Genomic DNA, 18,494 nt, shown 5'->3' with positions numbered 1-18,494 from the left:
AGAAGTGAATCCCTCGCCGGGTGACTGTGCGCGGATCTTGTAAATGGAAGAAGATTCATTTTCTTCCGTTTTACCGAAGCTAATTGATTAACCTTTTGGGCTCTCCTAGTAGCAAAACTTAACACGATATTACAATCTATTTTGGTACACCTATAAACTGGAATTCTTATCTCACGTCGATATCTTTCGTTACGTGAGATATTCAGCCTCACCGAAAGGTATTCCGACTTAAAAAAAAACAAGCAAAAGGGACGATGTTTATTAATGTAGAAACGGAAATGCCCATGACAAAATGCTTATCTATCCGTCAGCGATCCGGGTTGTGCAATAAGAAACAATTTCTTCAGAGTACAATGCTCATCTGAAGAGATTTCAGCACAGCCCCACGTGTAATCTGAAGCTTCCTCATTTCTTCATACGTCGCATATTCGTAACTTTTCGACACCCTTTTACACTCAATAAAATGACAATAGCTGTCCTTACTGTAAGATTGTACTCTCTAAAGCCCGTATCCGACTAGGGATTGAGACTGATATTGGACTGAAAGTTGGCCAATCAGAGTAAAGTTTATTAATATTCTGTGTACGGCCGACCCTAATCGATGCGCAGTCTAAAATCGAAAAATAGACGCGAAGACATCTTTATACTGTTATTGCGACAAATATTGCCTGTGGTCGAATTGGCGAGACGCCCGCCTAGAGTGTAGGGAAGTCCAGGCTCAAACCCTGGCTGAGGTAATATTTTTCGCAATGAATTCTCTGCATTATTAAAAATGCCAGATACGGTCAAGGAAACACTGACGTTGTCAATTACTGCTGGCGACACTGAAGCGTATTCTTATTTATCGATATCAAGTTCAATAAATGTTACTCTGATTCGTCAAATTTCAATCTAATCTCAATCTCAATCCGTAGTCTGATAAGACTACGGTCAATTTACGCATTCACCCGATAATTGTGTCCCACGGGATAATTTAAATATACGGTTTTCTTTTTCTCTCTCTCATTGTAGGACCGTCTGACTGGTCATGGGGGCATCTCCTCGCTGGGCGGCGGGAACTCGTCGCCCTATTCCGGTGCCCATCACCACGGACACCGGGGAAACGGAAACGGGGGCGGCATGCCCCACCACGGGGGCGCTTCGCTGCCGACCGCCTCCGACTTCCAACCCCCTTACTTCCCACCCCCGTTTCCCTCGCATCACCACGCGCCCGCTAGCCCCCAGCATCCCGGCCTCGGCCAACCGCAACACCTGGATTACCTCGTCGGCGATCCTTATACGCAAACGCTCAACACGTTGCACCAGCACCACTACAATCACCTGAGCGCCGCCGTCACCGCGGGCCAGAGGAGCGGCGATCTCAGGAGAGACACCGAGGGGATTCATGTGGTGAGTGCTGAAATATGTCTCCCCGTAGAGAATGCGCCGGGGATAAAAAGGATTCCGCGGAGATCATCTAAATCGATTGTTACACCCCTGCTTCATAATAAATGGTCACGTGTTATTCTAACGATTGCATTTGGCGCATTATAACGCGGTTTAGAAAAACCCCGAAGGGTTCCTTTCTATACGAGTTATCCTTTACGTTCTGGAAAAAAAGCTATACTTGAGCTACTCGCGGTTTTTTTTAACGTAATTACTCCCGCAGGATATATGATACTTTACATTCCGTTATAATTCAATTTTCATTGCTGTCTTCGATGATTTACAATTAAATGAAAGTTGATAATATTCTATTTTCTACATGCAGGTACATGTAAAAATTTTTCTTCAACTGCGAAACAATCGCAGCATTCGGTCGATAAAAATGTCTTATTCCGCGAATTAATAGATTTCTAAGGCTGGGATGTATTTTACTCTTCGTGCGAGTAACGCAGGGTTAAAGATACAAAGTCGTAAAAGTATACAAACCGCATGGAATGCAGGTTAAAAAATTGTTAAGTGCATATCGCGCGAATCTGATGGAAAATCGTTAGAGTAGCTTATAAAAGTGGAAGGTATTATCCATGTAAGAAAATATTTAATATGAAACGAGCGCGATGTGTCTCGCAGATGAATTAAACATTCAATACCGTCTAACGACTCGGTACGAGTAACTTAACGTCTAATGAGGCACGTGCTACAAGGCTGCCGGTATAATCAACTGTAAAATACAGTCGATTGCAAAAAAAAGGTGTGTACAGCCGAGTAACGTACGCGACCGGATTTGCATGTGAGTTTTACATTCTTTAACCCTTTGACCCTCCATAACTATTTGTTCAGCGACTTACGTAATCCGTACGTAATCAATCTTACGCGCTCTTCCGACAGACGTCAATATCATGCGCTACAATAAACATTCGTTGAGTTGAGTTTTTTTCCGCTTGTCTGTATCCTTCTTGTATTGTTGCGGTGCAAGGATCGCGACAGTTTCGCTCATTGCCAACACGTCGTACGGCTGTACAAGCGAGTGTTGTTCGAACTTAAACAATTAGATGTCCATTATACTTTTTGCTGCGAACGCGAATGCAGCCTCGATCGTGCCAGGAAGAACGCGCGTTTAATTAATACGTTTGTTCTTAAGAAAAAAAGGCAGACGGTTTTTTCTTAAGGATCAAAGGATCATTTGCTAATTGCGTATCTTAACTTTTGCAACATTGCTGTTGGTGAAGAACCGGACGCAGACAAAAAGGAACGCACACGTTTGGGGTTGTAAGTTGTAATACGATACTCCAAGTGTTCGATGCAACGCGCATTGTTTCATTAAACCGCAATTTCAGAATTATATTTATGCATATTAGATCTAATTACGTAATGAACGTGGCCTAAATCTACAATTATATGTTTCTTCCTCAACTATATTCCTACGCAAAGAAGTAAGAGGTTTGGCTTCTTCATCGTGTACACGTTCGTACACGAGTTCCTAAATATACGTAATTAAATTTTAATCTTCGGCTCCGTCAAAGCGTAATCGCGATCGATCATTACCGCGAGGGAAGCGCGTGTCTCTAACAAACGCACCGTAAGCTGCGTGTAATCTTAGATTGCGCGATCCTCTCTCGTGGGTCCCGGGAGGGTATCCTGGATACCGCGCGCGCGGAAGCATGGAAATCGTGGGCACCGCGCGCGGTCGGCGGGAGAGGAGGCTCCCCGCGCGGGGGAGGGAATGAAAACGCGCGGAGATCCGGTCACGTGTATTGCCGGCATCCGGCCGTTCGGATACCTCATTAGCAAAGCACCCAGCGTGTTATTTGTAGGACGCCGCGGCGCGTATCCGCGACGTTCCGCGGGGTGGACGTAATGACGGGCGTGGTATCGATCTATCAGGGGAGTCGCGGCCAATAAGTCGACGTCCCCGTGACATCGGTGATTGCGATCGTCGATCTGCCGTGAGCACGAAGGGGCCCCATCGGACCTCGCGGGACGCGGTGCCCGCGCGACATTTGCATTTGCCACGGTGCCCGGAGTCGTCCCGTCCCGTGTAATGCCGCCCTACGTGGCTGGAAATCGTGCCGGGCGAATCCCGGCCTTCGTAAACCTTTACGTCCTTCGAGTCCCTCTCGCGTTCCGTAAATTGCACGGGGATAAACGCGTCTCGCTCTTCGGAGATACTCGGATCAATTCGCGTGCGTCGCGGAGAAATAATCTCGCTCGTTCTGTGACACTTTTCCACTTGTCTAATTTTTGAGAAATTAATTCTCGTACCGTGCTCGTGCAAAGAATGTAGAAACATATAAAATCTATGTATATATAAGAAATTCTGTCTCACCGGCAGCAATTAACAACTTCAGTGTTTTTTTGCACCATATCTGGCATTTTTAATAATACAGAAAATATTACCTCAGCCAGGGTTTGAACCTGGACTTTCCTACCACATGCCTCGGTGGTCGAATTGGTGAGACGGCCCGCCTACACCCTCAGAAAGGATTTCTGTTACCGAGACAAAAAATATTCTGGACGCATTTATATTTCTCGCAACCTCACTTAGTATAAAAATAAGACAATATCAAAATAAAATCAATAATTCTTATTCTCCTCTGTCGAATTAAAAAAGATTGACTTACTATATTGAGACAAGAGTAACTTATATAAATGTAAGTTTATATATTCTTGCGTTTAGAATAAATTTTCCCTCCGTCTTATAACGCACGAAGTTGGCACCGCGATTTTCGACAAAAGACGATACGTACTATCATTTTATTCTAGATTTTCGAATTTTTCATTTAAAATTAAAATATTCCTTTCTCTATAATAAATATGATTGGCGCTATATCGACGCTATTTTATAATACGTTAAAGTGTAATAGCATTGGATCCGGGAAATTTTTCTGTGGGTGTAGAGTGTAGGGAAGTCCAGGTTCAAACCCTGGCTGAGGTAATATTTTTCGCACTAGATTCTCTGTATTATTAAAAATGTCAGATATGGTCAAGAAAACACTGAAGTTGTTAAATCTCAAAGCCTGAAATCAATAGATTTTAACATCCAAACCCACGGAAAGATCTTGACCAAGTTTGACAATGTTATTTTATAGAATTCCGCGCAAAAGAATAGGCTAATATAAATTATATCTACGTTTAAAGAAACAAGGCTGTGTTCCTGCGACTAAATATGTAGCACTTAATAAAATTAGGTATAATGAAATTTAAAACGTAACAGGGGCAACACCATTGTTGAAAAACCCGTCGAGTTTGTGCATGATCTCGTGTATTACGGCAACGCTATACCCAGATGTCGGCTGCGATCGGCGTTGGGACCCAGCGATCATTATAGCAATATGTATTTGCGGTCCACCTTGCACGCTCTCGGTATTCACGAAGGCACCACCCTAATTACCGCGTCGGCACACGCTACCACCGTCATTTCTATCGCGGATTACATTCGTGCCCGATTTCCAAAGGTGTCGTGTGACGTCGGCGCGGGGAATGGGCGAGGGGAGGGACAAAAAAAAGAGGGAAATACGTTCGACGCGAAATCCGACACGGAGGTGTGCGACGGACGGCGTTTCTCGCTCCGACGTCCGTTTCGCGCGTCTCGAAGCTGAGAGCGGTGTGCGGAAGAGCGGTTCGTTGCGGAGAGCATCTGTCCGCGCCATATGCAGGCTCGAGTTGCCGAGTCGGCGTTTTATCGAGGACCGTGATATTATTTTCCGTCCGGGTGATTGAGGGCCGGACGTGCGACGCCGCGTGTACATTGCTACTGTAATTTGTATGTCGAACGAGCTGCCCAATAACGCGCTAACGAAAACGCATCGCGTGCGCGCGCGCGAACGTTACCGATCGCAACGAAGTTAAATTTTTACCTCGACGCCGCGACTTTATTTAAAATCCGCCGGAACCTTGACGGTCCCCGGGGTTCAAGTGACTGCAGATGACTGGCGTTTGGCGAATTAATTTTTAGATACAACAGACGAGATGTTATCTGAGTTTAAATGGATTTCATTTTGATGGGATTTTTTTTATTGTACAGCTATTTAGGTATTTAATGGACAGCGTCGAAACGACCCGAGGCGAAAATCTGTGTTGTACAAGTCAAAAGATAAGCGTAGTATATATTCTAGTAGCATTTAAATATATTAAAGAGGTGCTTCACGAGCTGCTTTTTGAAGGAGAAAAAATTAAAACAGGAAACTTGCAGTCAACCGAACTGGCATATTCCTGTATTTATTTAATACAACGTTTCGACCCTATTTTTGGGTCCTTATCAAGTGTTACTGCAAATCAACAGACATACGGAATAACAAGATTTCGTTAGTTATTAAGTAAAACAAAAGGAAGCAAATTAACGAATCTAAGTGAGTCAACGTCGTCCATAAGACAGTCAAATTATAAAAATACAAATACATGTGAACACTGTGGATGCTGGCTTTTTGAAAGAATATTACTTTGGAGCACGTTGATGATCTGACTGCAACTCATGAGCCGATTATAATTTGGAGCATTGAGAATACGACACAGAGCATTCAAGGAAAACAACAAAGTAATTGAGCGTAAGTCGTATTTAATGATGACTTGTATGACTTAGATTTTCGCCTCGAGGGAATTAAGGTCCATTTACACATATTCGTAACGTATCAGTACCGTATCAGTGCCGTGTCAATGATGTTCGTGATATATCAGTGACGGTTACTCACACCTTTCCATACAGTTTGGATTCAGTGATTTTCCAGAAAGATCGAGTTTACGTATGGCGAATTAGCAATGATTCTTACAACTTTATATGAAAAGGAAAGCAAAGATAAGACTGAACGGCCCGAGCACGGGACGGTGCCGGACGTCCATTATAAAGCAAGAAAACAATATTTGTCATCACTGATACTGACGGAACTGAACGGACACGTCCCGAGTCGAAATTGTGGCCCTATGGTGAACCTTCAATTCTATGACACAGTAGGATCTAAGACAGTAAAAGAGGTCGAACTGCAAGTACAAAATTTACTCCTACTTTAAAACTGATAGGTCGGAAATTTCTACTTTTGTCAATTTAGCAGTAAAGCAGGTCCTTTTAAGTAGGAGCTAAAGTAAATTTTTAGAATCCTTTTTTAAAGATTCAAGGGAGGAGTAAAACTATAATGTTATCAGAATAGGTTATTGCTGGTCTGTGTACGTGTACAGAGCTAAGTAGGTGTAAATTATCCTTACAGGTGTCAACATACTACCAAAATTTCGACTCGGGACGTCACTCGGGACGTTCATATATATAAATGAACCTTTATACTGTACTTAATATATTTTAGGGTACGAAAAGTGTTTCGGTCATATAACTGCTTGCCGTTACAAGGGCGGCTTTGAAAACGTTCTACCCTCCCGCGATCAAATGTGCGTTATCGATTATCCCAAACATCGCACCCCTTCGATGCTACTTCTTTCTAGCCGACGGGCATTCCCGTACGTAGGGTTCGATTTTAATGAAATCTCAGAACGCCATACTCCCGATTTCCTGCGATATTGAATTAGGTTACGAAGAAACGCACTTTTGCACCGCTTGTATAGCGTTTGCACAATTTGTTTCTTTTTTTTCCCCCCACCCTCATACGGAAGCTAACGCGGGCACACGTCACTTACACAAGTTTTAATTCTGAGAAGTTGACCAGCAAGAGGATCTTGAGAAAAGTTTACTTAACGGCCAGCAAAAAATGTGCATACCTCAAACAGGTGTAAATAAGCCACGCGAGTTTTTAATGGCCATTTTCATTTACCATAATTCTTTAATGCATGAAGCCAATGATAATTAATCAGCCTGAACGAGGGTCGCCGTGTTTCAAAAAAGTGAAAAAATCTGCTATCATTAAGCGTTGAAAAGAGGTAATATCGATAACTTTGATGAAAAAAGGCATAAAAGGTCTTTTGCGTAATAAGCAATACAATTACTATACAATTACGAAATATTAACGATAAATATTGATATCTAGAGTGTCGATACTTATTAGCAGTGCGTAATTAATCGATTATCTTACAATTGTTACAATGCAGATAGATGAACGCGTCAAAACAATTGTGCCATAATAGCCGACACTTAAGATGCATCCCTACGAAATTTAAGATAAATTCGATAATTAAGAGATATGTTTTGTAATGCTAAAAGGTCATTTTTATAACAAGTTTTTAAACGCTGATGTTATTATAAACATTAATATGTCAACGTGACTTCTGTTTGATATAAAAATCCAGCAGTATATCTCGATAGAGAGAAAAAAAAATTAAAATATATTGCATTTATGTTCTCTAAATATTTTAAAGTGGAAATAGAACCATGAAGTAAAATATTCGCTGTATTGGAGTAAATATTCACTTTGATAGAGCAAATATTTGCTCCAATAGGGTGAATATTTCACTCCATGGTTCTATAACATTTTCACTCCAAAACTTTAGAGAGTGTATACATATTTTGTTTCTTGACAAAATTAGCTGTGTATGCAAAAATCAACGAAGCCTGAAAAATTAATAAGGAAGCCGCAGCTTCTACGCAATTATGTATGTTATAAAATTGTTATAAAAGGGGGCTATTATTTGGAATCTAAGGATTATATTTCAATCTAATCGATGAGACACCTCGATAAGCGTCCCTCAGAGTTGGTTGAAGTAACGAACAGCAGTGAAAATGAAACTGTACGGTACAAATGCGACGGGCAGATGACAATGAATAGCACGGCGCGGTTTATCGTGGCGGGAAGCCCAGCGTTGGGTCTTTAACGACGGGGAATGCGAGGATTCACGGATCGCTCCGTGCTCGTCGTCGTAAGACGTGACTTTCGGATGTGCGCTCGGAGGCAGGAAGACACTCGGGTTATTCGGGCGGGACGCGAAGTCTTGGGGCCCCAAAGCCTGCGGAACTACACGGCCGTACGGGCGCCTTTACATAGTTCGCCATAGTTAGGGAAACTTCGGGCGTTCTCGAGGCGTCCGCGCGTCTTCACCGGTTCTCCGCTCGTGTCTCCACGTCGTTAATACTGACGCGATAACTAGACCGGCGACACGAGGGGCAAACCCGCGCGACAATCCGAGCGAGCGAAATTGCCGCGCGCTGATGCAACCGATACCGATTGTGAGACGTGTACCACCTCTGCGTGTCAAAATACGCGTCGTTCCGGCGTGACTCGCGCCGCATAACAGCCCAGCTGCGTTTGATCCATTGATTAGATCCATTTGGTTAGATCACGCGATTAATGAGCAGTCATGATTAGACGTGAATAGCGATGTAATCGGCGCGATGCAAATTTACACGGTATTTTTCATTTTTTGGGGAGGGGGGATTTTTCCTGTCGCGTTTTTTTTTCTTATCGCAAAATTCAATCCTACGTTTCTGGTTTTTTGTTTTACGATAATTCTTATTCGGTGCGGCTAGATATGTTGTTTTACAATACGAGCACGTGCGAAGTAATTATGCAAAGTAACGGTATCAGTGCGATTATGCTAAATTTGTAAAGTTAAACGTGTTTGCGTGATAGCAATGTCCCATAATGATTCACTGCGACTTTTTTAAAAGCTAGCGCGTAAAACGATCAATATTAAGATCGTAATTGGTTTAATTTGCAGGTAAAGAGACGTACATTGCGATACAAGTTTTTGCGCGGATTCGACAATTTCACAAAATTCCGCAATATCTCTGCAAAATAAACTCCCCCTTGTGCGATGCTTCGTTCGCTGCATCCCGTTAAGTAATTTACTTATTAAATTTTCGGCTGACCTTTGGCATTCCCTCGGGGAGAATGCCAGGGACGTTTGCTTTGAAGCAAATATGCTAAGCAGTGCGATGCCTAAGATGATGCCAAAGGTATCCCTAAAGGGTGAACAAACCCGCGTCTTGCGTTATTAGCAAATCGCAGATGATTTTAAGCGCATAAAATCATCCACGATCCTCATCCAAAGCTGACGACGCCGATAATTCGGCTCGTCCAAATATTTTTATTTGTCACGATAGATGTAAAATTTGTGTGGACGTAAATTTTTATTAAAGCATTTCGCATATAAACTTTTTTCACACCCACACACAATATATAATAAAACGTTCGTTACGTCAATTCGGTTATGTCTCAATACAAATTCTTCTACGTATTGTATCTAAAATATGTACGTTTGCTTTAAATAACCTATAGAGTTTTAATCGCGACTTGTACAGTAATTGCCGGAAATAATGTAAAAGTGAATCCATATTTAGTTTTTACGAGAGAAATGTATTACAGGGTCATAGATTCTAAAAAAAACTGTACTCGCGGATCTCTCCAATTCTTTTGCGTCACATCCTCAGAGATGGACCAAACGAGCGCTTCTGGAAGCGACTACAATGCCAATAATCAACCGAGTGGATCGATCGATTCCGATTTAACTTTATCCTTTAGAACGCGATGCTCCGCCGTGTCCTCATGCGTTTCATTGTGTGCGACTCAGGACCCCTTTAGCGTCCTTTAGCATTTACGCTAGAAAGAGTAGCGTTTGTGACAGCGAAAGGGGTTTGGATTCGAAAAATCGTCACCATTGTTGCGCCTTCGCCGCTAGAAAGAGTTAAGGGCTGTGCCATTTAATCGACCGATGCGAACAAAACGGAGTCGGATTAGAATTTGTATTCACCCCTGAATTTACGTTGCACCAAATACGAGAAATAGACAAGCGAATCGAACAAATTCTGCACGTTAAAAAAAGCTACGCTAAAAATTGCATGGATGTACCAAAATGTCAAAAAAGTTTTTACAGTTTTTAAATCCTCTCTGGTAAATTTTTAGATCCTTCGCTACTTCGATCACTAGACTAGACTGGCTAATAATAGCATTGAGTGAAGCCAATGACTTATTAAATCAGTTATTGACGAAGCGAGAACCGCGAAGTATTATTTTATGTTTATATTGTGATTAAATGATTCAGAACGAAATTCTGCCCTTTATATTGCAAAAGTAAAATCACTTTACACTTCTTATATTACATTATATTAGAGTGTAATCAACAGTAGATCCTCTTCGGCCCAAGAGGTTTCAAAGAGGGTGAGATATTTTATTACATTCTCTTGAAGGGTTAGAATGTGGTCAAACACAATTTTTTTTTTACTCATCTAGGCCTCAGATTGGAGTTTCAAACCGACTCCGAGGTCCAAATGGAGACAGAACAGAATAATTGCGGTCCATGCCGGGACCAAATACTCGACTCGAGTTTCGCGCTTCCCGCTTTAGCAGGCTTCTAATTGTAATTTTACATTTTTGCAGTACCTTCTGCCCTCTCCGGGGCAAACGTGTGCAAACATCCTCACGATTCCGAAATGTTCGCAACGCGCTTCTTACGTTCCCGTAAATAATATACGTTTATAACTGTACCCCGGTACTTTGCAATGCGAGGGAATTACGTAATAAGAGATATATCGCCGTACAAGAATGCAGGCGAGCATATTATCGCCGTTGTCCGTCCCGTTGTGGTTCGCCCCGATACGCCATCATTTATCAGTATCGACGTTACCGCGACGGCGATACGTGATTTTATTTCACTGGAGCGTTTAACGAGAGAAAGGCGATCACATTTCATCTCATTAGCCGGCACGGCACGGTTACATCAATGTATAACTATCGCGAACTCGTCAATATAAGCCCAGAAAGCGGCTCCAAGAACGTTAATTAGCGCCGCGCGCCGTTTTTTCGTTCCCGTGAAAGTTCCTGGATAGAGTCGGCCGCCTTGGCCGCGACATAAAGCGTATAATTTTCGACCTCCTAATCACGAGACTCGGTTTCGGACAGTCATGACCTTAATGCTCTCTCGCATCTGCCGAACGTGTTTCCCACCGCGTGCGCGAAATAGCGACGCTATCGATCATATCGAGCTCATTAAGCATATTTGCTAATCCGCACGCGCAACATTCCCCGTACGTTAGGAATGATGAATCGATCGGGTAGCCTCGATCTCGTGAAAACGACAGACCTAAAATGAACGCGCGCGACCAACGCGGCCACCTTCTTCCTGCCGATGGCTCAAATTGACGCTCGACCTGACGCGGTCAGCGTTTGAGAGAAGCGGGCGCAGTGATTGCTTCCCCGGATTGTGTGATCCAGCGGAGACTCGAGTCACAGCGGTGCAACGTTCCGGGCATCAATTTTCAATCAAGCGGAATCCGCTAATCTCGCGAAAAAGAAGAAGCTAAGGTTCCAATGATGATTACTATCTAATGAACGGCCCTTTCTCTCGGCAATTGTAATTACATGCTGCAGCGGCTCGATAATTTTCAAGCGCCTGCCGAAGTTCCTTAAATCCGCTGCTCATAATCAGAGGATTGTTTGATAAGTTTGGTTTTCTAACTCTCCAAGGCCCGGTTTCACCAAACGTCGCTTAACTTTAAGCCTAGCTTAATTCGTTCCTTTTCTCTTTCCAACTGTTACTTTAGAAAGAGACAAACGTAAATTAAACTAAGATTAAAGTTAAACGACGTTCGGCGAAACCGGGCCTAAAAGTCAATCAATGGATTATCACTGAAAACAGTGGATAGTCACTGACCTACAGTTGTAAGTATACCACTGCAATTTTCAGTAGTATACTTATAACTGCGAATCAGTGACTGTTCACTGTTTTCAGTGATAATTCGCTGATTGATTTTTAGAGAGAAGAGTTGACACCACAATCCGTTTGGTTGTCTGGTAAGTTTCATTCTTCAAACCACCCCAGGCCAAATTTCAGCCAGAAGGGATGTGTTGTTCCGGTTCGGTAGTCGTTTGAAGCGAGCGGTTTACTCGTTGCCACAATAATGGAAAAAAAAACGAATTCCGTGCAGAATTACACGAATTGGTTTTCGAATTGGCCGCCCATCCACTCTATTCTCCGGATTTGACCTCATGCGACTTCTTCCTGTTTCTAAACTTGAAAACCTGGGTCGATGGGAAGAAATTCTCGTGAAATGAGGAAGTCGTCGTCAACGTCAATGAGCATTTTGCCGTTCGCTTCAAACTGACTATCGAGCGTGAACCACGCGTGAATCACTTCTGGCTGAAATTTGGCCCGGGCTAGTTTGAAGAATGAAACTTAACCAGGCAACCCGTCACCAAATAGATTGTGGAGTTCAACTCTTTCGCCCGTATTCTGAACCCTCTTTTATTAATAAAAGCGCCTCTAGAAGTGGCTAATAAGTCTTCTGATTGGCTACAAGTCACATTTAAAGGCGCTTGGTTTAAGTTCTAGTTTCGAGAAACTATTCCATAAAAGCTGCAGGTTGATTGGCTACACATTTCTCGGAACTAGAACTTGAGCCAAGTTTTCGGCATCGTGAACACAGGTCTCTAGAAATTTCCCAAACTTATTAAACGACCCTCGCACATTGCACACCGTCTAGCAGGGGATACACGATGAACGCGAGCACGTCGAAGTGGCGCGACGCGAGAAATGTTGATCGCCCGTCGATCGAGGAATTCAGTACCGTTCGCGAGCCTTTTTTCCTCCCTTCTTTATCTTATATATGTCGCACTTCGATCTAAACGATCGTGACAGGGCGGAGGATTACGGCGACGCGGTGGGCGGAAGGGAGAGAGGAACAATCTAGCAAAGAAATCGGAGAAACTCGACTCGCGGTGATTTCTTCTACATTGCGGCGCTCGCCTAGGGAAGATGTAGAACAATAATGGCAAGGGCTCGCGATATAACCGTATTTGTGACACGGAGCGACTCGCAGTCTGGATAAAATTGCCAGTTTTTCCCCCCCTGGCGGTCGTGATTAAGATTCCGAGCATATATCCGCCTTGTTCTCGATTTCCTAGAACACTCGCGCTTGGTCCCGCCGTATCCGCTTATCGTTTCCCGTGTCGTACACGGGGCGTTTATATACCAAAAGAAATCTCTATACCGTATCGTTAAATAAAGAGGAATCATTTGCCCTCGTTTGCTCTGAAACGGAATCTCTCTCAATGGAAATTTCTACCTTCAGCAGATTATTACGATTTTTAGCAAACTGCCACGAGGAACGGAAAGTACGTGTGATTCCTAAAATCTAAGTACTGTAAAAGTAAGAATTGTCTGAATTTAAATTTCGTAAAATTAATCAATGTAGAAAATTAATAATCGACACAACTGGCAAATTCTAATTAAGGAAATTTATTGCAAAAAATATTAAAATGAACCTGGACCTCCCTACACTCTACTCGGGCGTCTCACCAATTCGACCACTGAGACATTCGGTAATATTTGTCGCAATAAACAATCCGGTGATGATATTTTCGCGTCTATTTTTCGATTTAACTTTAACCCTGGCTGAGGTAATATTTTTGCAACAAATTTCTTTAATTAGAATTTGCCAGTTGCGTCGATTATTAATTTCCTACGTTGGCTAATTATTTCCTGGCGACAACAAGTCTTTATTTTTCTTAAAATGATATAAGAAGGAAAAGAGACATAAAAAATGTTGTCAGTTCAACGGTGGGCAATCAATGTTGGCAATGAACTGTTGAGTCAAGTTATTATATAAGAAACAAATATTGGTATGCGTAAGAAATAAAAGAGATACGAGAAATTTGAACGAAACGCAATCGGGATGAAAGACGAAGGTAACTATCCGGGGAAAAGTTCCGTCCAATCGAGCCGCTACGCAGGAAACATCGCCTCGGAGTCGAAGGGATGAGGCTCGCGACTTCTTCCGAGGCACTTCGCACACGTCGCGCAAGCGTATCCGCTTTAAGAAGCAGCTTTAAACAGCCGCCCGTGTTCATCGCGGAGAATAACGCGAGTAATTACGCGATCGGCGGGATCCATTAAAGCCTCGCTCGTCTTTATCGATGACATAAGAGAACTTTTATAGCGCGAGGATTCCTGCCGTCATCCTCTGCGCGCGCTCGCTACGCGACTATTCCCTCCTCGCCTCTTGATTCGAGACCCTGTTACATCGCGGCGACGCGCGGCGCGAGGTAAATTGCGCCTGCTTTACGGGACGAGAGCCTACAAATGAAGACCGACGGAGGAATTCGCTGCGAGCCTCGGAGATAGAATCTTCCCGGATCGGAGAGCCGCCACTTGTTCGCAATTTGCCGACACGCGTGACAGAGGTGCCGCGATATCGCCGATCATTTTCACCGTGGGTACCGTTTAATGGAGCACACACGTTCAGCTGCGCGAGCTGAAGCTGCGCGGCGGCGACAATGCGGCCGTACGCGCGGTACGCGTACTGTTTCGACGAGTCATCGTCATCCGCCTCTCCTCTCGAGATCGGCGAGAGTAAGCAGCGAATGTTGAAATATACGTACACGAGATAGTGATATTCCGTTACCTGAAAGGGTAGATTAATATCTGTTCCTGTTATTCTAACAGCGAAACAACGTCGACCTTATAAGCCTGGAAAAAGAAATGCGGCTTTGATCCGTTCGTTCGCTTTTGTCGTATCAAACCGATCGGACTTCTTCGCAACGAGGACATTAAGATAACTACGGCGAGGCGGTCTAGAGACCCTGTAATCAGAGACTGGCCATAAGAGTTCGTCAAATCCCAGCGAGTAAGTGAGAGAGAGAGAGAGAGAGACATAGGCTACGATCGTAGAATCGTAGAAGAGTGAGATGTGTTTCTCTCTCACTCGCGGGAATTTGACGAACTCTTAAGGCTCTGATTACAGGGTCTTTAAGGCGGTCCTTCATTCACGTCTGCCTGATATCTCTCGAAACCAATACTATTTGATAATAACCTTCCTAAAACATCCGCTTATTATTGTATTTTTATTATTAAAACAATACATTTGAATAAATAAAATGATTGTAATTTGAAAGCTCGATTTTTACCTCGCGGAATTGTCTCTCGTATTAAAAATATGATATGGTTGTAAAGTATCATTGCATAAATAATATCACGAAGACCAATGGCAATATAACGTAAACCAACGAGTAGCCCTCGGTTCGCGAGGCCACGTATATGTACATTAATATTCTTCACATTAACGGCAGTTGTTTTTATAATTTCGTACGAGCTGCATAAATGTGTGCGCGCGCGTAATTCAAATAAACGAGCGCATTTCGTGCCGCGCGCAACGAAGACCAAATAGTCGAATCGCACGCTTCGTTATTACTACAAACTGTTACACGGGCATTACGCAGAGATGTACGACTGCGCGTCATTCAATAATAAATATGAATAAGAATGTAAATATTCAATAGACGTGTAATTTATACGCCGTGCCTAGGAGCTAATTGCGGATGATGTTTCGCTAATAGCGGCGCGGTTATGGCTCCACTGTTTTCCTCTCATTATCATCCTAAATACAGTACAAAATCATCACGCGGGACGTCATAGATTCCTGCCCGTCACGGATCCGTTATGTACCGGTAATCGAGGCAATTTTTCTCCTCGCGGACACGGCAACCTTTTACTTCGTTGCCGACCTCCGGCCTTTACCTATTTACCACCTATCACCGCGTCGTGCAGCCACCCCGGGCCCCCGTGATACTAAATTAACGGCTATCGAATTAGACCCCGTCCGTGTCTTGGCTTTGACTTCAGGCTTGGCTTCCTCGCACACGCTTTCATTATTGTGCAAATACGTTGCATAATAGCGTTTGCAATTGCCTTGCGTCAGTTTGTATTTCGTTTGATTTCGGCTTCAGCTTTAATTTTAGTTATTGTCAGCTGTAGTTGCGTTTCGAAAATGCCACGCTTCGAAATGAGTTTCCGAGATAAACCGCACGGTTCTGAGCAGACCGTCGCGCGTCTTTGAAACAATCGTTTTCGCGTGAAACCAATTGGCGTCGTTTTAGTAAAGAGTACTTCAGAAATTTACGACGCATCCTGTCGCGACCGAAGAAATTCGGAACGTCATGCCGCGTCGTGTTTATACCTTCAACTTTTTTACGTTGTCTCCAAAATACGCACGTACGAAACCAGAGAGAAACCAGCACGATACTCTTCTACGAGATATAACGTCTATCGGGCAAGATGTCAAGGGTTTAACCCTTTGAATGCTTTGCTGGAAGTTTAACTCTTCTACGAGATGGAATTTAATTCTTCGCGGTAATTTATCACATAGTGTTTCACGTATTCGATCAGAGCGGGTCAATCGTCAATTTGTATTTTTTGAAAACATCATAAATTTCTCTAAATTATTAAAAATTCCTTGATTTCCATTAGACTCGCTAATTAGATGAAATCGAGAATACTTAGTCCTTAGCGAGAAATAATTTGGGCCATAAAGGGTTAGGCCCTTTGCGTCTCAATCGTTTTGCTGTGAAATTACTGTTTTATGCAAAACCACCTTCAATAGATCAATAATTAGCGACTGTGTCGGGTATTTCGGGTTCACCGTTGAATCCAAAATTATTAAATATTATTTTCAAGAACAAAGTTGCTTTCCAGAATACGGGGATCTCCGAAATAATCACGAATGTTTTAGAGAGGCGATTTATTAAGAGAAAAGATCCGAGAACGTTCGCCCCTTTTTTCGGTCGATCATCCCCAACGAATAATGTCACGAGTCTCGAATAATTCGCACAGAATTCTTCGTGCAAATTAACTGAGTTACGTACTTTTTTAATCGTACCATTGCAAGTAAATTGGGTAAATGTGCAGAATTCGCGCTCCAACATGAATCGCGTTTTTTGATGGCAACCAACAAAACAAGCTATAAAAATTGTACGTAAGGTTTTAATAAGGGGCTTCAAGTTTTTGTAGGAAAAAAATTAAAAACCGTTTTATTAGCGGTCAAGTGTAAGGTGGATCCCGCATCGTGTGAAAATAGATAGATTCTCGTGGATCTCTCTCGCGGAAAGTCGCAGATCCATGTGAAACCGCACAACGTATAGATCTAATTTCCAACAAAACTACTTTTCCGGATCATCGTGACCTGTCTACGAATTTGTCCTTTCTTGTCAACGTTTCATTCCGACCATATGAATAATATTGAATAAATAATAAATCTCTCGTACAAAAACTTGAAGCCCCCTATTAAGGATGTATTGGACGTACAATCTTAGACAAAAGTGCATGAAATTGGAAATACTTAAATATCTACTCTTAACGCATAGTAAATCTAGATGTAAGAAACTTGAACGATAGTTGGAGTCTAATTTGTACTCCTACAAAGGTATTTTTCACTTTACAAATGTTTTTTCCTGAATTATTTGCGATTTTTTTCACTTATGAGCCTAAACTTTTGATAGTAAAAATACTCTCATTTCAATTCTTAATAACGTCAAATATTTTCAAAACTAAAAAATTCGTGCCGACAGCACGAATATCTCAAGTTATATTTTATTATATTTTATTTCTTTAAAACGGTGCAGTAAAGACTATTGAAACTTGGTAGATATTTTCATCTATTCGTATACTAGATGTATAAAAAAATTCAAAACACTGGTACTATTTCTTCTACATTTTTTTAGCTGTTTTATCCGTGAAGATCGGTTTTTCCCATAAGAGTACGTGTAAAATCAGTGTAAATTAAAATAGTTATATCTCAACAACCGTTTAGTGGATGCATTTTTACTTTTCTGCAATAAATTAGGAAGACTAAAAGAATAATTTCACAAATTTTTAGCGACTTTGTACTATTTTGAAGATAGGTCCGATACATCCTTAAAACCTTGCGTACATATGTTTTTATAGCTTGTTTTGTCGACTGCCACCAAAAGGATCGCGGTTCCTGCTCTGCGCAATTGCCGTAAATTGCAACGTTTGTTCAGTGCACAAATGTATAACATATACTGTAAATAATTTTTCATACAGTGTACTTACACGGAAAGACCGGCTAAGGCAAAAATAACTAAAATTAAAATGCCGTATAAATAATAGTGGCATCTACATTGTTTTGTGTTGCAACCTTCACTAAGTTTGCTGCACCAAACGCATATAGTTGTCTCCACTACTTATGATACCAATGTGGGTGCGACAACCACAGATAGAGCTGTCCCAAATATTACTATTCATTGGGGCTGTGCCACAGACATAGAAGATAGACCCAGGGAGCTTTCCAGCAAGCGACACAAGTCGACACAAGTGTCGTTCTGCAGGGTTGGGAAAGTTACTTTATAAAAGTAACTAGTTACAGTTACAGTTTTTTCGCTAACAATGTAACTAGTTACAGTTACAAGTTA

The 18,494-nt window shown here is 42.3% G+C and overlaps 1 protein-coding gene across 1 annotated transcript in view; it reads left to right on the top strand.

Moving 5' to 3' along the window:
• The window catches only part of LOC105565394 (transcription factor AP-2-epsilon-like), a 92,778-nt gene that overhangs the window by 39,709 nt on the left and 34,575 nt on the right, over nt 1-18,494 (top strand). Inside the window, exon 2 of the mRNA XM_012018550.1 lies at nt 1,012-1,389. Coding sequence (XP_011873940.1) covers nt 1,012-1,389 — 378 coding nt within the window. The remainder of the gene's footprint in view (nt 1-1,011; nt 1,390-18,494) is intronic.

This window comes from Vollenhovia emeryi, unplaced genomic scaffold (assembly GCF_000949405.1).
Source record: "Vollenhovia emeryi isolate VEMERY1.0 unplaced genomic scaffold, V.emery_V1.0 DF939152.1, whole genome shotgun sequence".
Classification (NCBI taxonomy): Eukaryota; Metazoa; Arthropoda; class Insecta; order Hymenoptera; family Formicidae; genus Vollenhovia; species Vollenhovia emeryi.
Note: the sequence above shows the minus strand (reverse complement) of the source record. Positions and strands in the feature narration are given on the sequence as shown.